The sequence below is a fragment of the Bubalus kerabau genome, chromosome 23 (genome assembly GCF_029407905.1).
Source record: "Bubalus kerabau isolate K-KA32 ecotype Philippines breed swamp buffalo chromosome 23, PCC_UOA_SB_1v2, whole genome shotgun sequence".
NCBI lineage: Eukaryota > Metazoa > Chordata > Mammalia > Artiodactyla > Bovidae > Bubalus > Bubalus kerabau.
The window spans coordinates 25,990,466-26,017,186 of record NC_073646.1 but is presented as its reverse complement, the minus strand read 5'-3'; the positions used below and the strand labels follow the sequence as shown (position 1 = coordinate 26,017,186).

Here is a 26,721-nt window from a genome sequence, read left to right as displayed (position 1 = left end):
TGTCATTGAGTGATTCAGTTCCCCAGTGCCGTCCTCGGTCTCCCGGACGCGCCTCGGATAACGGCCAGCAGTGCCTCAGTCGTCCAGCACAGGACAGACTTGGGACTGGCATGGCTCTGTGGTTGCTGCTGTTTGGTTCCAGCTTTGCAGCAGCCCTGACGACAAAAGCCGGGTCTGGTCCTGGAGGAGGCAAGCAAAGCCCCGGGGATGGAGGGACTTGCCTGCTCAGCTGATGACAGAATGGAGATTAGAGCCTGTGGGCTTGCAGCTCCCACCCTGACCTGCTTCTCTCTGTCTCTGGCGTGGAAGCCTGAGCTTGGGCCCTGTCCCTACAGCAAGGAGGGGTGAGGTGGGGTGTAAGAGAGTGAGGGGTTTCTGTGGAACATTCTAGAACCTTCTAGCCATGTCCTATCATCAGATGCCGTGACTATTCTTTAAGTCTTGATTGGTCTCGTCTCCACCTGAAGTGCCCGCGCCTGCTGGCAGGTGGGGCCCACCAGGTTCCTGAGGGTCTTCCCTGCTGTCCTCACCCCGCCCCGCTCTTTGCACCTCCTCGTCAGGTCTTCGTGCCCCTAGCAGCATGCTCCCTCCAGGCCCTGCAGGTCCTCGCTCAGCTCTGTGTTTTCCTCTTAGAAGTCTGTCCCCAGAGTCCTCGTCCTTCTTTTTTGTCTACTTGCTGAGAAGAGGGGCAGGAACCGCACTGTCTGGAGGTCTCGTGGTAAAGCGTGTGTTCGCTTTGCTCCCCGGCAGCCCCCTTGGAAAGCAGGCAGGTTTCTTTAACATGGTTTTCCTCCAGAATGTTTGCTCTGAAATAGAGGAGAGAACCAGTCTTTCTGCCACTCTTGGGCCCCTTCTTGGATCTGTGACTCACTCTCCCTTCAGGCCCCACCTGCTTGAGGAAATCAATGAGCCCCTCCCAGAGCGTCCGTGGCAGCAGGGAGGTGATGGGACCCCTGCCCAAGTGTCTTCTCCTCGTGTTCTCGTTCCCCTAGAAGCGCTGCTCCAAGTAAGAAGCGCGTCCAGCAGAACAGGCCCTGAGTTGTGCCGAGGGATCTTCCAGGAATGTGTTGGGGTTGGGATTTCCCTTTGCTGCAGGGTGCAGATTTGGGCTTTGGAGTAAGTGATCTGAGGGCAGATGGAACAAGGTCAGGGTTTAAGCTCCTGAAAGGAGGCAGGAAGAGAGGTGTGGGCGTGGTGGCAGGATGGGGAGGGCACCTGTCTGCCCTCCTCTCTGCCTCGTTCTCTCCTGCTCATCCTGACTCACTCCGAGGCTGCCTCTCTGTCTACTTTATGTCCCTGGAGAGGCTGCCCGTGGCTTCCTCCACGTGAACGCAGAAGCCCATCCTGGTATGCATCCATGCCCTTGGACCCCGTCCGGTCGTTTCATCTCTGGAAGCCCTGGATTCCTCTTCCGTAAAATGGGAACCTGAATAATAAGGCTTGAATGAAGAAAGCCCCACAGAGTGACCGTAGGGAGTCCGCGTTCAGTCTCTCCGTTTCCTTCCTTCCACTGTGGAAGAAGCAAGTCAGAACTGAGTGAAGGCAATCCTCTACTCCAGGAAGGGCTGGAGTAGACGTGTCTGGTTTCTGTTCTGAAGCCAGCTGACCTTCATAAATCTCTGGCATGTCTGTGCTGTTTCAAAGCATTGAGGTAGTGGGGTCGTGGGATCCTGTGGGAGCTGTGATCCTCTTGACTTCTTTTCTTGAAACGTAGTGTAGATTTCCGTAAAGAGGGAAAGCATACCAGCAGGCATGGTGTCTGGCCCCCAAGCCTTGCTGAGTCCATTGTTTTTAATTCTCTTTCGGTCTCTGTTCTAGGAGAGCGGCGGTTCCCAGAAGACAGGGAAGCATGGCCCAGGCCAAGACAAGCCCCACGAGACATACCGACTGCTGAAGCGCAGGAATCTGATCATAGAGGCCGTCACCAACCTCCGCTTAATCGAGAGCTTATTCACGTAAGCAGTAGTCTGTCTGTCTATCTGTCTTACATTAATAACGCCCGTGGGAGTCATCACCATCCTCAGAAAGGACCTGAAGGCATTTGCATCTCTCTTCTGTATCAATTCTCACAGGAGCCCTTTGTGGTAGGAAGGATTAGAATCGGCTTGTGTGATTTGAAAAGTTAGACACTGAAGAATATCTGCCCATACACTTGACAGGGAAAGCACAGTGGAGCAGGAAACGGAGGCCACGGGAAGCGCGTTTGCCCTGCTGCTTCCTTAGGCATTTGTGCTCGGGACAGGGTGAGAGGAAGCGTAGGCAGGTAATAGCATCCGCCTCCACGGAGCCTTTTGTTCAGAAAATGTCGTATGAAAGCACAAGCAGAAGGGACACGTGGCGCTTCCATGCCGGGTTCCGTGGAGGCTCTGCCCTCTGGTGCTTCTGACCCCCTGTCACCACCCCGTCCTGGTAGCGTACTTGGGCTTCTGGGCAGTCAAGATCAGAGCCTCCTGATTGGAAGGAGCCTTACCCTTGAGGCAAGGACTGGAGTCCCCTCACTAGGGGAGGGGCGACCACCTGCGGATACCGCTGGCTGTCTCCTCTCCTGGGCGCAGAGGCATGGAGCTGGTTGTTCCTGAGGCCCCGTCTGACCCTGCCGTTCTGTGACTGGTGATCTAGAAACATCGCCATAGTGGCTCTGTAAGAGCTCGAGAGATGTAGGAGGAGAAGAATCAAAAGAGCTCCAGAGCTGAGGGTGTCGATGGTGAGAAACCGGCCGGTTGTTGGATGAACACGGAGACTCGGCCGTCGTTGTCACAAAGCATATCATCTCTTCAGGCCCTGCTGAGAGCTTCAGAACACGAAGCTGCTGTGAACAGTGGCCTGTCCTTAGCTAACCCGTTTATCTCAGAGAGAGATGATCTTCGCCATCTTAAGAAGCCATCCTTGCAGCAGCAAAACAGCCTGTAATTCTCCCCCACTTTAGGCTGGATCCCACCAGGCAGGCGTCAGTTGCTGGGGTTGAGACTGTCCTTCCACGTTGAGACTGTGACTATTAAACGGCTGCTTTTGTGTTGTCGCAGAATTCAAAAGATGATCATGGATCAAGAGAAGCAAGAAGGCGTGTCCACCAAGTGCTGTAAGAAATCCATCATCCGCCTGGTGCAGAACCTGTCCGAGGAAGGTCTGCTGAGGCTGTACCGGACGACGGTCATTCAGGACGGCATCAAGAAGAAGGTATCGCGTGGCCACCGTGCAAGCTGGGCGTTTTCTTACCAGCTTCTCACATCCTTGTTGGTGCCCGGGTTGTTCCTTTGTTGCCAGTGACGGAATTTCCCATCAGGCCTCCTCACTGGGGCAGCAGGGGATTTACCCCAACTTCCTGTGGAAGCTAGAGACAGAAAAGAGGAATAACTTGCCTGACGCAGCCTGTGTAAGCCCAAGGCAGGGGCCCAGCCCCACAGCCGGCCTCGAAGGGGAGGAGAAAGGGAGGCATATCCAAGATCAGCTGAGTAGCACTGGGAGAAATTAGGCAACAATAAGAAGGTGGAAAATTCAGGCGAAGCAGCAAGCACATGATCCACAGAAATGTGCAAAACATCCCAGAGGAGACGGCGGCAGCGAGTCAGTGAGCATGCCCTGCCGGGGTGTCCAGTGAGGACAATAGATCTCTTCTGTCCCAATCGATCTATTTCTGTAAGATTTAAAGCTTGGAGCCCTACCCAAAGCAGCTGTAGCTCAGCGGCTTTGCACATATTCGAAGGCATAAATTTTTCAGGGTCAGAGTCATTTGAGACACCCAGCTAGGCATGGGGACCAAAGAGAATGGTGCTCCAGGGATGGGCATTTGCAATTCCCTGACCTTTTTTCTGACGACGTTTTAAATCTCTTGCCTTAAGAAAGCTCCACTTTGATGTTTTGTTTTCTGACTAAGCTGGCAAGGTCATTTAGGGTCTCTTTTACTTATCTTATTTTTTGAGACTTTAAAAATTTGAGAAACAGCAATCCCAAAAAGTAGCTTTGGAAACTCCGTCTCTACCATTCCAGGTTGGCAGCTCTCATCAGTTTTTGTACCTGCTCTGAGCCCTCTTGACCTTGCCCCGTGCCCATCCCCAGCCAGCCTGGCTCTCGTCCCCCTGAGCATGGCCGGAAGTCCTGGGCTGTGTCCTCTCTCACTAGGGGACAGTCGCCCAGCCGGTCAGGAGCACCACCTCTGGTTTCTGTTGATCTTCCTGGAGCAGGTATTTGGAATGTGCAGCCTTCCCAGGGCAGTCGCTGGAGGCAGGGATATCTACCCTGTCTAGGAGTCGAGAGAGTCTGTGTTTATAGAGATATATAGGTATCCACCATGTCCCATGCACCCATTTGGTGCCATATCCACCAGGTGGTACCCAAGGGAATGGGCAAGGAGCTGGGGATGGGGAGTGCATGTCCCGGGTAAACGCTGATGATCTGTGCCCAGTACTGGGGGCCTCGTGCCACAGGGTACCAACGTAGTAGCCTGTTTGCCAGCTGGAAAGGGCCACCGTATTATTGTACATCTGCCTCTAGAATAAGCTTGAGTTTCTCGGTGGCACTTTGGCACCCAGAGCGTGGGCTGCTGGCAGGCGGCCCTCCACTCTGCTGGAGCCTCGCTGGCTGGGGTCACTGTGCCTGGCGCTCTTTTTTGCCACCACTCCTGCGTCTCCTCTGTCCATCAGGGGCCTTTGGGAGGTTGGCTGGGCCATTTGGCTGTGACGAGTGGGGAACCAGGAGTGCTGTGTGTTGACCCCAGGCTTTCAGATTCTCTTGAGGTGTTGCTTAACTTTTTTTAATCTCACCTGAACCTCACAAAACCACAAAAAAGAGCTGGCAGGGCAGTGCAGGGGTCCCCTTTTCCAAGTGAGGAACAGAAAAGATGGAGCCAAGTGTGGCTTTTTGGACTCCCGTCTATGGGGTCACACAGAGTCGGACACGACTGAAGTGACTTAGCAGCAGCAGCAGCAGCCCAGATGTGGCCACTGGTTCCCTGTGACCCACCCTCTCTCAGGCCATTTTGGGCAGGAAGCCTGCTGGCCACAGTTCCCTGTTTAGCAGATCTTTCCTTGCCATCTTCTGTCAGAGGAAGCCGACTCTCCCGGGTCCAGGTCACCATGCCTGCCACCTCCTGTACGGCTGTCACACCCCAACTCTTTTGCTCAGCCCCACCAAGTCATTTCCATCCATCAGCCTAGTTAGGGCTCGAGAAATGATCACCACCTTCCTGTTGAACCTCAGTATCTTGGAAACATGAGACCAGCACAGGCAGCCCTGAATCCTCTGCCCGTGTGTGCAGAGGCACAGCTGGCAGGAGTCCCCAATCGCGCCCAGCGAAGGGAGACTAATGGAAGCTGCCTTCCTCTTCCAGATGGAAGCCCTTGGGATTCCCGGGCACCTGTGGGAGATGCTCCGCTCGCAGGAGCGGGGAGTCAGGAGCCGCCCCCCAGGTAGCGGCAGGGACCAGTGGGCCATGACAGCCCAGCTGGGGGGCCGCAGGGCAGACTGCTCTGTTTCCAGGCCGGAATTACTCAGCTGTCAGAGCAGCACGTTAGCAGCGGCAGAGCTTTGTGGCTGGGTGCTTGAGGGATTTGGGTGCCAGAAACTGTAAGGGTAAACTGATCAGCATCTCACTTGGTTCCATCAGTGCCGCTTGGAAATGTTAATGGCAGCAGGTATGACCAGGGATCCTGCAGGGAGCCGAGGTGGAGGAGCTACCCTGGCTCCTCCCTTCTTCTTCAGGAGCTCCCTGCATGCCTTTCTGCAGGTCGACCTGGTGGTGCACCCGTCCATGGACCAGAATGACCCTCTCGTGAGAAGTGCCATCGAGCAGGTTCGCTTCCGGATGTCCAATTCAAGCACAGCCAACAGGCAAGTGGCCGCTCCCGCGGAAGTTCACAGTAAGGCTGCCCCGGCCAGTGTTCCAACCTGACGCCATTTCCACAAAAGCCCTTTATTCATGCTTGTGTGCGATCAGTGAATTCACTGGTCTGGAGTTTATGATTCATGATCCCTTGCTCTCAAAAAGGATCCATTTCGGAATTCTTTTTTCATTATCGTTTGTTTATTTTTGGCTGCGCTGGGTCTTCATTGTGACACGTAGGCTTTCCCCAGTGCAGCAGGCAGGGGCTCCTTTCTGGTTGCCGTGCGTGGACCAGTTGCTGTGTGTGGACTTCTCGTTGCGGTGGCTTCTCTTGTTGCAGAGCACCGGCTCTGGGGCTTTGTTGTCCTGAGGTGTGTGGGATCTTAGTTCCCAGACCGGGGATCAGACCTGTGTCCTCTGCACCGGCAGGCAGATTCTTAACCTCTGAACCACCAGGGAAGTCCCTGGATTCTTTAAGACAAAAAAAAAAGTCCTAACATCCTTCATTCTTTTTTAATAGAGTGTGGACAGAGTGCTTCAAATCATAGGCCCTGTGACATGTGACACTTGCCTAGTTTCATCCTAGCTCAGAAGGATTCCAGTTGCCTCTCTGAGGTCTTGTCTTTCTGTTCTTAAGCCACCTAATGGACTGAGAGAAAGCTTGGTGGGAGAATGTTCTCGAGTTTAAAGTAGAGGTGGGGCCCGGCCAGGCACAGGGCTGGATGTGACTCGCAGACGCTGGCTTGTGTGGCCAGCCGTGCCTCAGCCATAGGTGCTGTGAATCAGTTGCTGGTTAATTTCGCGTCCCATTCCTGTTTTCTGGCATGGATGAAAGTGTCAGAGGACCCACACAGTAGGCCGCCTTGCTCGCAAGGTAGCAGCTGCTCCGGAGGTGGAGGTTTACACTGCAGGTCACCCCCACGTGTCCAGTGCCCTGACACAATTTGTCCATTTACAATCACCTGTCTGGCCCCTGTGGGCGGTTGATTTGACTCCGCAGGGCCAAATTCTTGAGGACAGACCCTGTCATTTCTCAGCCCTTGGTTTTCTCACATACTGTCTTTGCATCTTACCTGTGACCTTCAGGATGAAAGCGCCCCAGCCTCCAGTGCCTCAAGAGGAAGCCGAAGAGGAAAGTCAAGGAGAAGAGGGCCCGAGTGGATCAGGAGACGCTCAGCCAAGTGCCTCCTCAAAACCAGAAGGTGGACGGGTGAAAAAGACCCATGAGAAAATGGGCGTAACCCAGCTGAAAAACTACCACCCTGTCGTAGGTAAAAGGCCGCTCCTTGTCAGGGTCCAGTAGTTTCATTCGATGGGGCTTCCCTGGTGGCTCAGACGATGAATGAGGTGCAATGCGGGCGACGTTAGGTTCAATTCCTGGGTCAGAAAGAACGCCCAGGGAAGCGAATGGCTGTCCGCTCCAGTGTTCTTGCCTAGAGAATCCCCTGGACAAAGGAGCCTGCCAGGCTACAGTCCACGGGGTCATAAGAGAGTTGGACACGACTTAGTGACTAACACATACACACACACACACAAAGCTCCTTCTGCTGAGTATCCTTGAGCCGGATCATTCGGTAAACCACTGAAAATCTCTGCCTCTCCCGACCCCGCAGCCTCTGGGAGTTACAGCCACTGATGAGTATGAGCGTTCATCCAGTTTTCCAGGATGCAGGTCTCCGACAGGGCTGCCTCCCGTCAGCAAGGATATATGGTTGGATGTCGTCACCAACTCAGTGGACAGGAGTCTGAGCAAACTCCGGGAGATGGTGAAGGGCAGGGAAGCCTGGTGGGCTCCAGTCCATGGGGTTGCAAAGAGTGGGACACGTCCGAGCGACCGAACAACAGCGACTCCCCTCACCCCTGCACCAAGCTGCTCTGACGTCAGCTTTGCTGGGCTGTGCACACAGCCCGGCCTTCGTAGTCAGAGCTTCAGTTGCAGTCGCTGGTCACAGCGTGCATGTTGGTGGAGGGGGCAGCAGCGACAGGGCACAGACCACAGGCGGAGACGTCCTGGCGGGGCCCCAGTGGCCGGGGATGCCGGGCAGGAGGGACCTCACTTGCTGAGTTCTCCAGACATGGGGGCTCGGCCTTTCCTCTTGAGGCTTCGCAGTTAGAAAGTGCAAATGGGGGAGGGGAACTCACATGAGGACATGCACCCGAGCAGCGCACGCGCCGGGGGGGTGGTGAGAGGCAGCCAAGGGCTCCTCACAGGGTCCAGGCCTGGCGCCGGAGGAGGGGCCCTTGGGCCCCTTGTCCTCCCTGCCACATCTTCCTTGTCTCTCACCTGTCTCTTCTCTCTGGGGCAAGTCAGGGAGCACTTGGTGTCAAAGAAATAAGCTCTTTAGAAGAACCTGATTTTGGAGTGTTTGCAGTCCCCGTGAGCCTTGGGCCTGTCCTGGAGGACCCCTTCCCTACTCCCTGTGGTTCACCTCCCACTCCCCTGCTTCCTTGCTCTGCCCTGTCCCTCAGGCCTCCTGGCCCTTCCCAGTATGCTGCGTGTGGGTGTGCGCTCAGTCGTGTCCGACTCTATGAAGCCATGGACTGTAGCCCGCCAGGCTCCTCTGTCCATGGGATTTCCCAGACAAGAATACTGGAGTGGGTTGCCATTTCCTCCTCCAGGGGATTTGACCCAGGGATCAAACCCACGTCTCTTGAGCATCCAGCATTGGCAAGTGGGTTCTTTACCAGCAGAGCCACCAGGAAGGAAAGCTAGGCGCATTGCATTCGCCCTGGGGTGTGTGTGTCTGCATGGCCCACTCCACCAGCTCCAGGCCGCCCCCTAAGGTCTCTCCCCGGGGGACCTTCCAGGCCTCTGCAGAAGTATTGCCCTGCTCTCCCTTCCTTGCTTTATCATCTGCATCAGCTGTTTCCATCCAGTGTACCGTCTTAGGTAGTGTGTTGTTGTCTGTCGTCTAGAAAGTAAGTCCCACGAGGATGGAAGCATTTGTTGTCTCCCTGGCCCCTGGGACCCAGTGGCGCTCAGTCATTTTTGAATGAAGTGAACCGAATGGAGCCTGGGGTTTTCACGCACCACCCTCCTTCCTTCTCACCCCAGTTCCTGGACTGGGGCGCTCTCTAGGGTTTCTGCCCAAAATGCCTCGCCTGCGGGTGATCCACATGTTTCTGTGGTACCTGATCTACGGGCACCCTACCACGGTGGAGGAGCTGAGCTTCTCGGAAAGGAAGGCAGGAGTCCCGTCCTCCTCTAGGAGCGACCTGGAGGCCTCCTCTGATGCCGCACCCAAGGACACCTGGGAGGGCGAAGTGGAACTCGCCACGGAGACCGGTGAGATGCCCTGGGCCGGGACGCCACAGCAGGGTCCAGCGGGAAGCCACGGCGGTGCCTCGTCCTTATGATCTGAACTGCCCCGATCACTATATAGACATCACCCAACCTTCCTGAGCCTCTGGGCCTCCTGCCTGACGGGGAGGGTTTTGCCCAAGTTTGTGCTGAGAGGGAAGCAGGAACAGGGAGGAGAGAGCAGCACTGAGACCGGGAGTCTGGGAGTGACCCCTGTCTTCTCCTAGTGTTCGTGGACGAAGCCTCGTGGAAGCGCTACGTCCCCCCCATCCCGGTCCACAAGGACTTCGGCTTCGGCTGGGCCCTGGTCAGCGACCTGCTTCTGTGCCTGCCCCTGTCCATCTTCACCCAGGTCGTGCAAGTCAGCTACAAGGTACGGCGACTCCCAGGCCACTGCAGGGGCTGGTGTCGTGGCTCCATCCACACCGGGGACCTGCGCTCAGCTGTAGCTGGCTGGGTGACGGGTGGCTGGCCAGATAGACAGACAGATGGATTAAATAGGCAGGCAGGCAGGCAGAGTAGGTTGTGGGGGTTGGATGGACGGTGGGTCAAGGGAAATATTTCAAAGACTTGTTCCTTCTAGATCAGTCAATAGACAGTTACGGTGGAGCAATAAAATGTTTTTACAAATTCAGTAAATACAGAAAAAAGGAGAGAACGGAAATTACCATAGAAATGCCATAACTGTATCACTCAGAGATGTCGCTGCTCGTGTTACCTGTGTTTTCATCTAGTCTTTTTTCCTATGCCGTGTTTGTATGAACATGAATGTGTGTATATATGAGAGCTTCCTTTTTTAAAAAAATACTGAGTTGAGATCATACTGTGTTTATTCTTTTATCATCTGTTCTTACCACTGAACAATGTATTGTGTTTTCCACACCATTGTTTTAACTTGATACTAAGTAAATTCATAATTTTTTAAATAATTTTTAAAATTTTTTAAAAATAATTTTTAAAAAAATTAATTTATTTTAATTGAAGGCTAATTACTTTACAGTATTGTACTGGTTTTTGCCATACATTGACATGAATCAGCCATGGGTATACATATGTCCTCCTGTCCCAAACCCCCCTCCCACCTCCCTCCATAGTATTCCTTTTATGCACATACCCCAATTTATTTAACCAGTACTGTATTTTGGGGTGTTTAAGTTCCAGTTTCTTGGTGTTGTAAATGACATGATGATGAATACCTTTTAGTAGCTGTATTTGTGGGTAGCTCCTAAAATATTTTCTCTAAGGGTAAGGATAGAAGCAGAATCAATGGCTTTAAAGGCAATAAGCATCCTTTATCTTTAAAAAAAAAAAATTATTTGGCTGCTCAGGGTCTTAGTTGTGACGCGTGGGATCTAGTTTCCTGACCAGGAATCGAACCTGGGCCCCCTGCATTGGGAGCACTGAGTCTTAACTACTAGACCACCAGGGAAGTCCCATCTTTCTTTCTTTTAAATATAAATAAATATATTCCTCTCCCAGTGCTCCCCCAGAATGTTTTAGCACTTTGTATGCCCACCAGCAGTGAGTGAGGCCACATGTTCGGTCCCAAGAAGGGTGGCAGAAGGGTGGGAGGGGAGGGGTGTCAGGGCTGAGAGAGCGATGTGGGAGGTGGCGGGGGGTGAGTAGGAGGGCCCGGGTACCCACGGGGCAGATGACCCGGCTCAGTGAGGCCTCAGCCCAGAACGTAGTGCTGAGTGTTTTTTCATGGCTCTTGGAACTCGCCCTGGCCTCCAGGGTGAGCTGAGCCCTGAAAACCCCTCTTAGGTGGACCACCTCGAGGAGTTTCTGAATGACCCCCTGAAGAAGCACACGCTGATCCGCTTTCTCCCCAGGTCCATCCGGCAGCAGCTTCTGTACAAGAGGTGAGGTCCCTGCGGTCACTCGGGGCAGCTGAGGCTCCCGGCAGGCCCCTCTGAATTAGGCTTCTGAGTAACGGTTGACCCAGAAAAGGGAAGGTTTCTGCTTTTCCCAGGTTGTAGAGACCCCAGGTCATTAATTCAGCCACTCTGTTGCCTACGTAAAGCACAGAGGCAATTGCAGTGTGGGCTGGGACATTTTAGCCCTTGATTGCAAGGTTCTTTTAAAAGTTAAATCTGCTGATAAAGACTGCAGGTCATGAAGTGGGTTTTCCTTTTGTTATGTTTGATCTCAAGCCCCCCGTGTAGAAGCAGTGCCCCACTGCCCTGGGTGGTGATGGGCCGGGGGTCCTAGGTCTCAGCTCAGTGCAGGCCCAAAGCCCGCCCTCGAGGTCCCACAGGTAGAAGAGGGGAGAAGCAGCGAGTCCCATCCCTCACTCCCATCTGACCCCCTGATGATGACTGAGCGCCCGCCACCCCCTCTGCCTGCAGACGTTTCATTTTCTCGGTGGTGGAGAACCTTCAGAGGCTCTGCTTCATGGGGCTGCTCCAGTTTGGCCCCACAGAGAAGTTCCAGGATAAAGATCAGGTAAACGGCCCTCACACCCAGTCGAAAGTGGTTGGTCCTGAGCATTTCCAGACTCTAACCTGACTCGGAGGTTGAGCTTCCCCCTCACCATCCGCTGTCTCCTCGTAGGTCTTCGTCTACTTGAAGAAGAACGTGGGCATCGTGGACACCACCACCTGTGACCCCCATTACAATGTGGCCCGCAGTAGCCGGCCCTTCGAGAGGCGTTCATACGTCCTGAACTCAATGCAGGACGTGGAGAACTACTGGTTCGATCTGCAGTGCGTCTGCCTCAACACCCCACTAGGTACCAGCCGTCTTTACGGGACTCCCTGTGTTCCCTCCTTTCTGTGGGGTTAGAGCTGGAGAGAAACCGCCTGCTGGTTTTCAGACTGTCCCCCGAGGCCTGGAGTATCCTGGAAGCTCTCTTAGAAAGGAATGTGGTGGATCTTACCTGGGAGGGCCCCCAGCCCCCACCCCATTGAGTGGACAGCTCCACTTCTGTCTTCATTCACTGGGCTCGTTGAGTAGGTATTTACTGAACACCTTGTGTGTGCTTTCCCGTACGTACATCACACAGTAGCAGGACTTGTGCTGTCTTGGGGAAGACACACTGCACAGAGATTCAGAGTGCGTTAAGTGCTCGGGAGGAAACGCACCGGGTGTCGGATCGAGGGTATTTTCCTAGGCTGGTCAGGAAGCAGCCTTTCTGAGCAGGAGAGTTTGAGCTGAGTTCTAAAGGATGAGGCCAAGCCAGCACGACCAGAGCTAAGAAGCAGAATTGGCCAGTGTATGTGGAGGGAGACTGACCACTGGGATGGAGAAGCAAGCAGGAGTCAGACTCGGGGGCCTTGTAGGACACTTGCAGGAGAACTCGCAAACTTCCAAACTTGCCTGAGACTTTGGCTTTATTCTCGGAGCAGCGAGAATCCATTGGTGGTTGTAAGTCAAGATCTCATGTCTTTCAAAGCTGCCCTGGCTGCTATGTGGACCATAGACTGAGAGGCACCAGAGCAGGGGCAGGGAGGCCAGCTGGAGACTGTGACTCGGGTCCTCTGGTGACAGTGAAGGACAGAGGGCAGGTGGGGAGGTCTGGAGGAGGAACTGACCAGACTGCCCATTGCTTGGGTGACTTGGGCTTTGTGTTAGGCGTTGGCTTGTGTCGTCTTCTCTGTCTGGCATGTCCTGACCTATGTTCACCTTGCAGATAGCCGCCCCCTACTTCAAGCATTCTCTCTCTGAGAAAGCCTTTCCAGCATCTTTGCTGTCATCTGATGTCATTCTGGGAATCCCTTGAGCACAGGAGATTCGGCATTCATCCCCAGCATGTCTCAAAGTGCCTGATACACAGGCGACATCCTGAACATGTTTATAAGAATGAATGAAGGGTTTGTAGAAGGCAATAGAACCGCCATTCTGGTGCTCTTTCCTCTAAGCCAGTTTTCCTCGGGTCCTGTCTTGCCACTTCTCCCAGGAGAAGGATGCTGCATTCCGTTTGCACCTGGGAGAGGACTTCTGTCTTCCTCCTGTCACACCGCCTGAAGATCAAGGTTATGCTTTGATTTTTGCAAAGCAGGAGCCACATGTGTATTGTGTTGATGTGTGCTCAGTCGTGTCAGACTCTTTGCAACCGCATGGACTGTAGCCCGCCTGGCTCTGCTGTCCATGGGATTTGACAGGCAAGAATACTGGAGTGGGTTACCATTTCCTTCTCCAGGGGATCTTCCTGACTAAGGGATTGAACTTGAGCCTCCTGCATTGGCAGGCGGATTCTTTTCTGCTGAGCCACCAGGAAAGCCTGTGATTTGGGTAGAACTGTTTAATGCTAAGAGGCTAACGAGCATTTGTATAGATCATTTAATGGGTCCAGACAAATGTTAGAAACAGTGTGTTTTGTAGACTCCTGGCAGCAGCAATGAGCGAGGCTTTTAGCATTGCAGATTTTAAAGTGCCCTAATTCCCCTGCATTTTATACTAGATAAAAATTTGCGAACCAGTATGTTATTTGCACCAGAGTCTTTCAGGCTTGACAACGGGTGAATTTCCATCCCTTTTTGTGTTCTTGAGCCGAAATATGGGAGGCTTATTGAGTTTGATAATCAGACATTGACTGTCCCTTCAAACAGCAAACATCTGCAGGGGCCGAGGGGGTTCTGCTCCACAGACCGAGGGGAAGCATCATATAATAAGATGTGGGCATCCTCCAGGGTGGGGCTCACAGAGCGTGAGTGCACCGGCAGCTCTGGGGAAGCGTGCTGAAATGTGGGTTATTGGGCGCCGTCCAGGGACTTGGGCTCAGCAGTCCTGGACGTGGCCTAAGGCTGCGTCCCCAACAGGCAGCTTGGCGGTGCAGGCGAGGCATCGCCTGAGGTCCTCTTAGGTTCACAGTCCATTCAGATACACAACCCTGGGTGAGCTCTTTGGAGCCTCCTGAGCCTCAGTTTCTTCATTTCTAATCCGGGAACACCGCCGCCACCTCGTGGAGCTGAGGGGAAGCTTGAACCAGACGTTTCATGTGACGCTCTGGCTGAGAGGTACATGGCACGGGCTCTGCCTGTTGCCCCTCGCCACCAGCCAGGCTGAAGTCTCCAGCTGACCATGTTGCAGGAGGCTCTTTGATAGTCTGCAGATTATCATAACCTTCCCTGGCCTGACTCAAGCAATTCTTTTAATTAATTGGTTATTTATGACTGTGCTGGATCTTCATTGCTATGCACGGGCTTTCTCTAATTGCGGAGAGTGGACTTCTCATTGCAGTGGCTTCTCTTATTGCGGAGCACGGGCTCTAGAGCGCAGGCTCAGCAGTTGTGACACGCAGGCTTAGTTGTCCCGTGGCACGTGGGATCTTCCTGGACCAGGGATCAAACCCAGGTCCCCTGCATTGGCAGGCAGATTCTTAACCACTGGACCACCAGGGAAGCCCCTCAAGCAAAGGTTTTAATCATGTTTCACATTTCTTTGCAAGAAGTGCAGTTTGCTTAATTTCTCCTCTCAGCATATGCGTCTCTGCAGAGGGCACTCAGGGATCCTGGTGAAGAGACAGCGACCATACCCCAGAGCTGTGTGGTCGTGTCTGTTGTTGTTCAGTCGCTCAGTCGTGTCCCACACTTTGCGACCCCAGGGACTGTAGCCCGCCAGGCTCCTCTGTCCATGGGATTCTTCAGGCCAAGGATACTTGACTGGAGTGGGTTACCATTTCCTCCTCCAGGGTATCTTCCCAACCCAGGGATGGAGCTTGTGTTTCCTGCATCGACAGGCGGGTTCTTTACCACTGAGCCCCTAGGTAAGCCCGGGCTTGTGGCATGTGGCTCCCTGCGGCCTCCACCAGGAAGAAAGAAGGCCTGGGCTTTCTCTGGTCGCCTGCTCGCCTTCCCGCCTGTATAGAATCCAGGCTGTGCAGTCTCTTCTCAGGTTCACCCACCAGCCTTAACTCTTCCTCCTGCTCCCCCTCGACATGATGATGTAAGATGTTTTGTGCAAAGAGGTCCACCGGTTTCAGCCCCTCTCCCCTGGTGGGGATCCTAGTCCCAGAAAGGGAATTCACTCCTCTTGCCACCCAGCAGCAGACATTGGCAGAAAGGTATCATCAGCGGGGCTCGTGTCTCTTTCCTAGGCGTAGTGCGCTGCCCGCGCGCCCGGAAGAGCAGCGGCCCCGACCAGGGCAGCGATGAGGAGGGCAGAATGCAGAAGGAGCAGGAGAACGCCATGGACAAGTACACGCTGGAGCGCAAGTGTGCCATGATGGAGTACACCATGTGCGTCCCGCCCGTCCCCGAGTGCAGAGCCGAGGGAGTCTCGTCCTGCAGGCTGTGGGCCGCCGCCCCGCAGTCAGGCTCCCTGTCGGGCCTGGAGGCCTGAGTCCCTGCTGTGGTGCTGCGAGTTGGTGGCCGTGGCTCACTCTGGCCCCAGCCATGAGGCAGCTAGCCTCCCCATTGTCAAAAACTAAAAAGAACCAGTTGCCGAAGTTCAAAAACCGGGATTTTTACATAAAAATCTGGATTTTTGACAAATTCTTTACTGCTACCTGTCTTTGTGGTGTCTTTGTGGGAAGGTACCATTTGCAGTACATGCCCCCACCCACTCCACGGGCTCTCTTCCCAGTTCCCAAGGAGGCTTGGTGTCTGTTTATTTCCCGACTCCCAGGGGCAGCCGCGAGGTCGTGGATGAAGGCATCATCCCCGGAGACGGCCTGGGAGCTGCAGGGCTCGACTCCAGCTTCTACGCACACCTGAAGCGCAATTGGATCTGGACCAGCTACATCATGGACAAGGCCAAAAAGGTGGGTGTCCGTCCTGGGACCATCACACCCTGTCCCCGGCCATCGATACCCATCTGCCGCTCCCTTCCCTGGCTCACAGATTTTAAGATTTACTTACTCTGTTTCTGTTTTTGGCTGCCCTGGGTCTTGGTTGCTGTGTGCAGGCTTTCTCTGGTTATGGCGAGAGGGGGCTGGTCTTCATTGCAGTGCTCAGGCTTCTCATTACGGTGGCTTCTTTCCATTGTGGAGCACCGGCTCCAGGGTGCTCGGGCTTCTGTTGTTGGGGCACACAGGCTTAGTTGACCCACGGCATGTGGGATCTTCCAGACCATCGAACCCGTGTCCCCTGCACTGGCTGGTGGGTTGTTAGCCACTAAACCACCAGGAAAGTCCCAGCTCACAGTTTTTGAATTGGCTAAACCAAAATTGACCATAGACACGAGTAATTGCATCCGTAAGTACTGAAGGTACAGCGGGACTTTGTAAATATCTACCTGACTTTCTTTTTTCTTTCCCCCCATGGATGCTAATTTATTCTTCGATGAGTACAAGTATTCCTTTTAAAAAGAAAGAAAGGAAAGTCTAAGCGGTCCCACGAGACGGGGTGTGCGTGCCACAGGAAGGTGGCGGACCCTGCGCCGCCTCGTCATCAGGGACTCAACACTCAGCGCTGCGGCTGCGCTGGGTTCCTGGGGGCCCAGTGAAGCTCACACTTCAGTGCCATCCTTGTCTTTCAGGAGACCACCACGTCGGAGAACGGGCTCACGATGAGGCTGCAGACGTTTCTATCCAAGCGCCCGATGCCTCTTGGGGCCGGAGGTACGTGGGCCGGGAGCTCAGCAGAGACGGACACGGGGCCGGCTTGGGCCAGTGGGACCCCTGCACCGCGCCGTGTTCCAGCCTTTGCGGGGGCTTTCTGCAATGCCGGGCTCCTTTGCTTGTTTCCAGGCAATGGCAGGCTGACGGTCTGGGGAGATGCTCGAGCCGGATCGGGGCTGTGTGCCGACAGAGACGAGCACGTCGAGGTGGAGCGAGAGCCCACGCTGGAGCGGAACCAGAAAGTGAAGGGTGGGAAAAGCCAGAAGCGCAAACGGCTGAAGAAGGACCCAGGGAAGAAGATCAAGAGGAAGAAGAAAGGTTTGTGTTTGTGAGGCTCGCCTTTGCCCAGTCCAGCCGGGGACGGGCAGCAGCCTCCCTGTAGCCCAGCCTGAGTGCTGCCCTCAGACTCCGGTTCACTCCCTCCGCTTGCAGCGCTAACTGTGTGGTTGTGTTTTGTTTTCCAAGCCCAGCCTGTTGGCCAAGAGGGCCTTGAACTTTCTATACATCCCCCCCTGCTTTCTCAGTCACGGTAGTATATAGAGCCATTTCAGTTAGTGACTTCCTCTGTTCACGTTTTTATAATTTCATCTCAACTGGGAAAAAAAAAAACCTTTGCAAAAATCCTTAGCCAAGTCCTCATCACAGCTGGTTCAAATCCTATTATTCTCTTGGTTCACCTTTTAACATCAGCATTTGTGCTCAGGGCAAAGTTTCAAGTTGTGTTTTTAAATCAGAGGGAGCGCGGGAGTCATTTAAGCCTGCGGGATCTCTCTGGATCTTGTGAACCCCTTGTGCACGGCGCCTGTTCGATTCCCGTTTTGAGTTCTTCATTCGGGCATCATTTACCGTGAAGGAGGGCAGCAAGGAGACCAGTGTCCTGGTTTTCAGCCACTTTTATGTCATTTCAGTGGACCATGCGTTTTAACAACGATCTGATAGCTTTAGCTGTTTCAGCTGAGAGCAGAATGCTTTAACAGGAACCCATTTTTAGTGATTTACTCAGCTGGTGCTCATAACAAATAGCCTCGCATCAGCTGAAACGGCCCCCTCCGTTTAGCCTGTCCAGATACGTGTAAGATCAGATTGGCTCGAAAAGACCTGAATTCACTGCAAAGCAAAATCCGATGGTGGTGTTGCTTTGAATGCAAATGATCTTGCCCACTTTTCTCCTGCTCTCATTTGAAATATGCTCACTAAGCAAACAGGCTTTTAGAATTGGCGGTAGCATATGGCATCTGCCTTCAGAACTCCTGCCAGTGTTTCCCAGCAGGGAGGGGAGCGGAGGGTGGAGTCTGGGGAAAGCCAGTGGTTTTAGAGCTCAGGGTTCCCATCCTAACTGCTGCTTCCTAGGATTTTTGACTTCAGGCAAGGTGCTGGGTCTCTGTGCATTTCAGATTCCTCACCTGCCAAATAGGGATAATAGTTGTATCCTTCTTCTAGCATGGTTGCCGAGTAGTATTTTAGTTGTAAGTGAATATATGTAAAAAGCTTAAGCCAGTGTTTGGCACCCAGCAAATATTCCATAATGTTTGTGCTTGATATTACTTAGGTAACAGCTCCTTTGTACCAGGCACTGCTCTAGGTGTTTTTTAGGCGTCTGGGTCAGTCCTGAAGTTATTTAGCCCTGGACAGTGGGCCTTGTTGTCGCCCTGCTGCACCAGAGTGTACACAGCATCTCTGAGGTCGCAGAGCAGGGAATGGTGGGGTCCCACTTATCTGGAGAGCACGCCCTGAGCAGGTTCCTTCAGAGGGCTTCTGAGGGAGGCAAGGCAGCTTCAGAGGGCTCAGTGCCTCCGAGGGAAAGATTGGAGGCAGGCAGATAACCAGCTGCATCAGGCTGCCCAGCCTGTCACCATGAAATCTGACAAACAGAAATGATGAAAGGGGTTAAAAAAATCTGTCCCGTTGGGCTGAGTCTTTTGTGGCTAGTTGACATGACTCCCCACTCGATGAGATGCTGATAACTGATACCTTGATCCAGGCCCACCCACTGGGTAGGGACCCTTCCGCTTTCTGGAGTGACAGCTCTCAAACAGTTGTTCAAAGCCCCCTCTGCCATCCCCGCCTTAGAAGAGCTCCCAGAAGACAAGAACAAAAGGCGTTACCATGACGAGGCAGACCAGAGTGCCCTGCAGAGGATGACGCGGCTGCGGGTCACCTGGTCGCTGCAGGAGGATGGGCTGCTCATGCTCTGCCGGATCGCCAGCAACGTCCTCAACACCAAGGTGCGCCCCCACCATCCCACTCGCCTCTCCACCCCACCCCAGCTTCCAGCCCGCTGACTGTGAGTCCCTCTCTTTGTGAGTCCAGGAGGCTCTTTCTCTTCCGACCCACACAGGGAGGAGCGTGGCCCTGGGACCACTCATCCCATCTACTCCACTCGGCCCGTGGGAGAAGCATCTCCCAGAATCTTCCCAGTGAACCCCACACTCACTTTTGCACCTCTCTTTCCAGCCTTCAGCTCACACATCTGTGTCTTTGCCTGGCTGCATACCACACAGCTCGGGCTTCCCTGGTGGCTCAGATGATAAACAACCCACCTGCCAGTGCAGGAGACGTGGGTTTGATCTCTGGGTTGGGAAGATCCCCTGGAGAAGGAAACGGCAACCCACTCCAGTATTCTTGCCTAGGAAATCCCATGGACGGAAGAGCCTGGCGGGCTACAGTCCATGGGGTTGCAAAGAGTCGGACATGACTTAGTAAAGAGCAACAACAAGCAACGTCACACAGCTGAGAGCTGCACTCACTGTCTCTTCACCGGGATTCTGTCCCTTCCCTGTTCCCCACCTCCCATCCTCATCTGCCTGGAATAGTCCTGTTTATCTTTCATTTACTGCTTATCATCTCTGGAAAGGCACCATTGATCCTGCCGAAAGGAAGTGGTCACTGCGCTCTCGCTCTGCCCCTTGGACGCATACATGTCACACTGCTCCTCTGGCTTCTGGTCCCTCTTGGCCCACTGGAGTGGCTGCTTCTAGAGGCAGAGAGGCTTCTTACTCATTTGTGTAGCTATGGCCCCAGGTTCATGCCTGGGTTCATGCCCCACCTTCCAGCCACACCAAGGCCAGTGTCCCATCAGGCTGGTCCATAGAAGCCCCCAGGAGTGTGGGCTCCGCCAGCATCCTGTCCGGGGCCCCGGCAGGTAGTAACACCACCAGGCAGAGCGGGTGAGGCAGCTTCACAGCATAGTCAGCGTTTCCTGTCCTTCTGCCATACCAGCCAAAGACACCCGCCCAGAGGCCATGTGTTGCTCTCTGCCTTTAATTTAAGCTCATTAAACCCCTTTGCTTGATCATTTTCTTACCTCTTTGTGCGTTCCTAAATTGCATCCCGGCCCCTTCTGCCAGGAGGAACCTGATGACATGTTGCTGTCCCTCATGCCTGGCCCTTGTCTCATTACGGTGATGATGGGAGAGGCCTACATGGAGCCTCCACTCACTCCCTCCAGCTCACACCAGACTCCCCGGCCCCCTCATGCTCAGGCACTAAGAGAAAAACCTTGTCATCACGCCCCTTCTTCTCCTGGGCTCTGCCTTCCTGCCCGTGTTCCCTGGGGGGCCCTGAGCCCGGGACTCTGCGCGTTCTGTTGCCATCAGTGTGACCGCAGGCGCCACACACAGCGTTTCCGAGCACAACCCTCCACAAACCATGTCACAGACCTGAGCTCCCCTAACATTGCCTTCCAGTCAGGACTACCCAGCACCCCCCAGGCACCTCTGTTAGTCACCCAGAGAGGCTTCCCACTGGACGTTAAGGGTTTGTCTTACTCCTCTCTTCCCAGCCCCAACTCGGGGCCAGGCCCGTGGTCAGTACCCAGTAACTGTGGCCGAGTTTTGTGTGTCTGCTGAGGGAAGAGGCTGCACGGGCCGACTCCCCTCCCTCACACTAGTGACTTGTGCCGTGGGCTCCAGGGCCACTGACCTTCCGTCTCGGCTTGTGTCTGATCCAGGTGAAGGGCCCATTCGTCCCCTGGCAGGTCGTGCGGGACATCCTGCACTCGACCTTGGAAGAGTCTCTGGATAAAACCTCCCTGTCGGTCGGACGAAGAGCTCGCTACATAATCAAAAACCCACAAGCCTATCTGAACTACAAGTAAGCCGCCTTTGAACTTCCGGAACTCCCCGTCGAGGGTGTCCCCAGGCTTCTCGCTTTTTCTTTCCTCTTTATTATCCCATCTGCTTAGGAGTTGGCTGTAGACTCCAGGTGGATAGAGTCTGAGCCTTCCAGGAGCACGTCAGATGTGTTCTGGAGGCTGTTAGTGAGGTGGCCCTTGATCCGGGGGGCCGGGTGTGATTCCGGGCACTTGCACACGTAAGGTGTTGTTTAGACTTCAGGATGCCTTGTGAAGCCAGAGATGTTTTCCGGTTACAGCCAGAAGGAGAGTGGGGCCAGGAGGGGACCCAAGCAGGGTTGGGAGAAACCACTCCCACCAGCTGATGCCCGTGCCGTGGGTCAATGAGAGAGCTCGGCTCCAGGTTGATCCCAAGCCCTGGGCTGCGTGCAGTCAGCCAGCTTGGAGGGAAGGCACCCAGCCCTGATCGTGGAGGAGGTTCAGCTCTTCTGGGCTTCTGGGTCTCAGCACTGCTGACACATGGGGCCGGATCATTTGTGTGGGGCATCCTAGGCTCTGTGGGATGTTTAACAGCGTCCGTGTCTCCATCCACTAGGCACCAGTAGCAACCCCCCCTCCCCAACTGTGACCACGAAAAGTGTCTTCACACGTCGCCCACGGGGCCCAGATCGCTCCTGGTGAGAACCACTGGGTTAGACACCAGGGGGCCTTCCTGTGTGAAGCCACTTGCCTGGCATGTGGAATGCTCTTTTTTTTTTTTTTTTTTTCAAGTGGAATGCTCTTAAAATGTTCTATCAGAAAGGGCTATGATCCCCTGGTCCAAAGTCCTCTTTTTTTCCCAAAGTGGAAACAGGCCCATAGAAAGGATGGGTGCTTGCTGGGTGATGGAGAGCTGCAGTGAGTGAGGTATGGAACTTGGGATGCCCGGCCTCCGCCTGACGCTCTTCCTCTCGTCCTGCAGTGGGGCAGGGCAGGGGGATGAGAGGGCTTGCAGGGCTTGGAGGCCTGAATCTCCGTCCTCACCGCAGTTCAGAGCCGTGGGGCCTGGGACGGGGCGCTTATCCCCTCAGAGGCTGTTTCCCCACCTGTGAGCAGGGCGATGGTAATAGTAACCACGCCTGTTCCACCTGACCCTTGGCCTCCGTGTGACCTCAGGGGCAGGGGGTCCCTACAGCTCGCCAAGCCGTGAAATGGAATGACAGCCTCTTCCTTGCAAGCTCCTTGTGAGGGTCAGAAGTGCCCAGCCCCCAGGCTCAGCACACACTGGCTGTCTTTCTGTCTGTTTCCTGGTGGGCAGGTCAGGCTGTCCTGTCACCATAGAGATGTGAGGATGGGTGTGGTGGACAGAGGGTGATGGAGGAGCCCGGAGCTCTTAATACCGACCCCTGGGGCCTGTTTTTAAGTTTATGATACACTTCCACGTAGATCTTTCCCAGAGTCCTGGCCAAACCCCTGTGAGGGGCAGGAGGGTGGGAGCTTGGAGAAGCCGAGGTGTGAAGCGTATGCAGTAACCGGCTGACCCCGAATCCTTCATTTCTGAAAGCTGTGATCACCCAGCAGGCACACAAGCCGGTCACGCTTCATGATTAGCTGACGCCAGCAGCGTTAGAAATCTTCGGTGGTTCTGAACGTGGGCATGGTTGCAGTGCCCAGACTTCCCTGTGGTCCGTTTTCCTGCAGGGTCTGCCTTGCCGAGGTGTACCAGGATAAGGCGCTTGTCGGGGAGTTCCTGAGTCGGAAAGGTGACTACGGAAACCCAAAGGTGGGTGCCGTGCGGTGGCTGGGTGCAGCCTGCCCTGAGGGAGGGGTTTCTAGGTTTCCAGACACAGAGGTCTGGTCCTCTGGGTCCCATGGTGCCTCTGCCGGCCTTGCAGACCTGGGCTTTTCCCGCGCTCATCTGGGAAATTGACTTGTCAGGTTTTTGGCTGTGAACCTCTCTTGATCTGGCATCCAGCATCAGTTTTTTAAAGACAATTAGAATTTGGCTTGCCTCTTGGCAACGCTACTGTGCCTTGGGTCTATTTTGTTAAGAAAGTAGGGCAGCTCTTCAGAAATTATAAACAGCTAGACGTCTGGAAAGCTCACGGATAGGCGATGAGTTTTCTTTCTGAGTTTTCTGTGGGTAGGGCTGGGACAGGGACTGACCAAGAAGGAAGCTTGTTTCCAGACCCAGACTCCTCTGCCATGTGGCTCACCGTGTGCTTACCCCTGATTTGTTGAGCCAGCACTGGACTCCGCTGTGTGTGTCCAGCCTTGGTGCCAGCCGAGGCCAGTGAGCCAGGCAGAGAAGTGAGTGGGCATCGCAGAACAGTGTAGCCAGCCCACAGGAGAGCACAGGGTGCTGAGGGCACAGAGGGAGAATTAGGAGTGCTTCTGATGCAACCTAGACAGCACATTAAAAAGCAGAGACATTACGTTGTCAACAAAGGTCCATCTAGTCAAGGCTATGGTTTTTCCAGTAGTCATGTATGGATGTGAGAGTTGGACTATAAAGAAAGCTGAGTGCAGAAGAATTGATGCTTTTGAACTGTGGTGTTGAAGAAGACTCTTGAGAGTCCCTTGGACTACAAGGAGATCCAACCAGTCCATCCTAAAGGAGATCAGTCCTGTGTGTTCATTGGAAGGACTGATGTTGAAGCTGAAACTCCAGTACTTTGGCCACCTGATGCGAAGAGCTGACTCATTTGAAAAGACCCTGATGCTGGGAAAGATTGAGGGCAGGAGGAGAAGGGGACGACAGAGGATGAGATGGTTGGGTGGCATCTCTGACTCAATGGACATGAGTCTGGGTAAACTCCGGGAGTCGGTGATGGACAGGGAGGCCTGGTGTGCTGTGGTTCATGGGGTCGCAAAGGGTTAGACTTGACTGAGCAACTGAACTGACTGATGCAAGTGACAGAGGAAAACCTAACACTGTGCTAAGCAGCCCGGAAGTAGGCTGTCCCTCACGGGGGCAGCAGAGCAGAAGCATCTTCAGGGTCCCGGGTTCATTCTGTCACTCACTCCCCATCCCCAGGGGTCAGCTTTCCATCTTCATGCTGGTCACCTCATGGCTGACATCTCACAACAGAATCCCAAGGCAGGAAGAAGTGGGGAGAGGGTCCTTGTGTTGAGGGAGGAGGGGACAGCCGTTTCCAGAAGATCCGTCCTGACTCGCCCCCAAGGCTGGGCAGGCTGCCTGCCCACACCGCGCTGGGGCTGGCTCCACCGCTAGGGAAGAGTGGGATGAAGGAAGCAGGCGACCGTCTGTTATCACACAGGGCCCTCAGCTGTGTCACCACTGAGCCCAGACCGTAGAGACGAGGGACCAGCCGAGGAAGGGCAGACAAGGAGAGGGGCGAGGCGCCCCGTGGGAGGGCCGCAGCGAGAGGCATCGGGAAAGAGCGTGACCCTGTCCTGTAGCCCTGGCGCCAGCTGGCAGGGTGACAGGGTGGGTTTGCCGGCCACACCGTGGAGGAGGAGTTGGAGGCACGAGCCTGGGGTGGCGAGGCAGTGAGGGACCACGCTATGATCCGGGTCTGGTCTTGGGCGGACATGGGGTGGCTACAGAGGGGGACGGGCTGGCTTGGGGCTCACGGCTGAGTGTGGGGGTGGAGACCGATGTGCACGGGTGAGTCACAGAGGAGGGAGGGAGGTGGTGAGGGGACACAGGCTGCTGATTGGAGGGGCTCCTTGGGGCGTGTTGAGGGCCTGGGGGCAAGCGCTGGCGGTGCGGGTGTAAGGCTCGCCAGCTCCAGAGTGGTGAGCACCCGGCACCTTCCCGGTGGTCTTGGGGGCTGGGGAGAGGGCACACGAGACAGTGTTTCTGTCTGGGTTTCTGGGGGCACGCTGCTCTGGGCATTTGCTCCAGGATTTTCCTCATTGTGTGTTAGTGAAACCTCCCTTCAAGGAGAGAAAGGGCTTAAGGTCTCATTCTGTCACGTCAACAGGTTTGTGCCAGCGAGTTTAAAGAATTTGTGGCAAAGCTTAGAGAGAAGTTCAGTTCAGCCCTAAAGAATCCAAACCTTGAAATCCCAGACACGCTCGAGGAGCTGTTTGCCAGGTAAGGCTCCTCCAGGAAGGTTCTGTGTGTCTTGGGTCAAGAGGGTGCGTCACCAGCGACAGGTGCATCCCCCACCAGCTGTTCACCTGACCCGGCAGTGAAGCCTGTGCTCCTCTGACTCTGCACCTCTCGTCTCCTCTCCAGGGGACTTGAAACTCGGGAGACGCCGCCACCCCCTACACCCCAAGGGGTACTGCCTTCCGTTCCGGTGCGGCCCTGCTCTGGCTCACTCCGGGCTTGCTCAGATATTGGAGTGCTTTTGTTAAGATTGCTTATTTTATGCACAAGGAAACCTTGAGATGTACGAAGCTTCCCAAGGTCATGGTGCTAGTACGCCCCAGGCCAGGATTTAAACTTAGGTGGGTCTGATCCCAGACCCCCTGCTTTTGCCAGCTCCACCCCTGGGCACCTGGAGAGGAACACACTTGAGCTTCCCAGAATCTGTGCAGTTTTAAAATCTTGAGTGCTGTTGAACCAGGCCTGTTTCTGCTGCCTCATCCGGATGTGAATCCCTTCTCCCCACCATCCTCATCAGCATAGTCCCTGTGGCCACTGTATTTCCAAATTTCTTCCTCTAGAGACGACGTCCACTGTCAGGTCCCACTGTGAGCTGTGTGGTACCTCTGCAGCCAGCCCTCTGTTTCGGTTGGGAGTCTCATCCTTTCATTCACCCAGCAACTAGTTCGTGTCCTGCCTGCTGTGTGCCAGGGCCAAGGAGCGCTCTGTAGTTGCTTATAGATTTTGCTTTTGCTGCAAACTCTTACCCAGAACTCCTAAGTGCTGTGCTTTCTCTTCAGTCGTGAAGGTGTTTCAGGCAGCTTGTTTACCTACCTGTAACTTCTATCCCCACCTGTTTTTAATAAACACATGGGCCAACTTTAAGTTATTAAAGAAGACAAAGACTTGTAAAGGTGAGTTCATGACCTATCTAGAGGAAAGAAAAAAAGTCCCAGCTGTAACAGCTGACCACTAGGTTTGATCTTGAGCATTCTGGCAGGCAAAGTAAAAGAGAAAAATGGTCCCAAATATTTTCTCGTTTGACTAAAACCAGTTCACATTCTTCTAAAAGGTGTTTTGTCTTACAGCTAGATTTTAGGAAGAATTTACTATTGCAGAGATGAATTTTGACTTTAGTGTTGTAGAAACCAAAGACATGACTTAGAAATAAATGGCCGTGGGTTTTTTCATAGAGTTCTGTGGTGTATATTTATTTGCTTGGTCCAAACACAGTAAAACAGTATTACACGGATCTCAGGAGGACTTCCCTGGCAGCCCAGTAGTTGAGGCTCCACACTTCCAACGCAGGGGGTGCAGGTTCAATCCCCGGTTGGGGAATTAACATGCCATGTGCCACATGGTGTGGCCCCAAAAAAATTTTTTTTTAATTTAAAAATTGCATGGAGCGCAGAAAAATAGATGGGGAGATAACGTGCAACACGATCACCTACAGCTCCTCCCCTGTGAGGTTATTTATTCCCGGGCTCCTTTCTGTGCTTGTTGTTCATCGTGATGAGCCCACAGCTGTCTTCCTCCTCCGGTAACAGTTAATAGTCACTGTCTACAAGTTAACATATCCCCTTATCGCCTCAAGATGGTCAGTGATCGAACATTCCTCATTTTCCCCGACCCTCGTTCTTACAACACGCTCATTCATTGGGCAGAACGCAGTGTTTTCTCATTTTAATTCACATGTATGAGTTTGAATTTTAGGGAGTTTACCAATTATTTTTTTCCAACGTTTAGCCAATCAGTAGCCACCTCACTCAAGCATCACCTTGGCTCAGGAAGGTCGGCTGGGTTCCCTTGACAAGCGCTTCTTCTGTTTCCTACGCAGATACCGAGTTTTGGTGATTGGAGACAAAAAAGATCAAGTCATGAAAGAGGATGAACTTAAGAGGCAAGTACTCACAGGCCCGAGGCTTTCCAGGTGGCTCAGTGGTACAGAATCTGCCTGCTGGCGCAGGAGACTCCGGTTTGATCCCTGGGT

At 54.0% G+C, this 26,721-nt stretch overlaps 1 protein-coding gene across 2 annotated transcripts in view; it reads left to right on the top strand.

Moving 5' to 3' along the window:
• The window catches only part of GTF3C1 (general transcription factor IIIC subunit 1), a 78,683-nt gene that overhangs the window by 38,745 nt on the left and 13,217 nt on the right, over positions 1–26,721 (top strand). The window contains exons 11-28 of one of the 2 annotated variants that reach the window (XM_055562307.1): positions 1,819–1,955; positions 3,024–3,177; positions 5,723–5,826; positions 6,905–7,089; positions 8,874–9,104; positions 9,347–9,492; positions 10,884–10,981; positions 11,468–11,564; positions 11,673–11,850; positions 15,157–15,298; positions 15,687–15,822; positions 16,539–16,620; positions 16,750–16,938; positions 18,691–18,845; positions 20,570–20,712; positions 22,373–22,454; positions 24,622–24,734; positions 26,569–26,631. In XM_055562307.1, coding sequence (XP_055418282.1) covers positions 1,819–1,955; positions 3,024–3,177; positions 5,723–5,826; positions 6,905–7,089; positions 8,874–9,104; positions 9,347–9,492; positions 10,884–10,981; positions 11,468–11,564; positions 11,673–11,850; positions 15,157–15,298; positions 15,687–15,822; positions 16,539–16,620; positions 16,750–16,938; positions 18,691–18,845; positions 20,570–20,712; positions 22,373–22,454; positions 24,622–24,734; positions 26,569–26,631 — 2,435 coding nt within the window. Of the gene's footprint in view, positions 1–1,818; positions 1,956–3,023; positions 3,178–5,722; positions 5,827–6,904; positions 7,090–8,873; positions 9,105–9,346; positions 9,493–10,883; positions 10,982–11,467; positions 11,565–11,672; positions 11,851–15,156; positions 15,299–15,686; positions 15,823–16,538; positions 16,939–18,690; positions 18,846–20,569; positions 20,713–22,372; positions 22,455–24,621; positions 24,735–26,568; positions 26,632–26,721 lie in introns of both variants that reach the window. The other variant, XM_055562306.1, reaches the window with a different exon arrangement.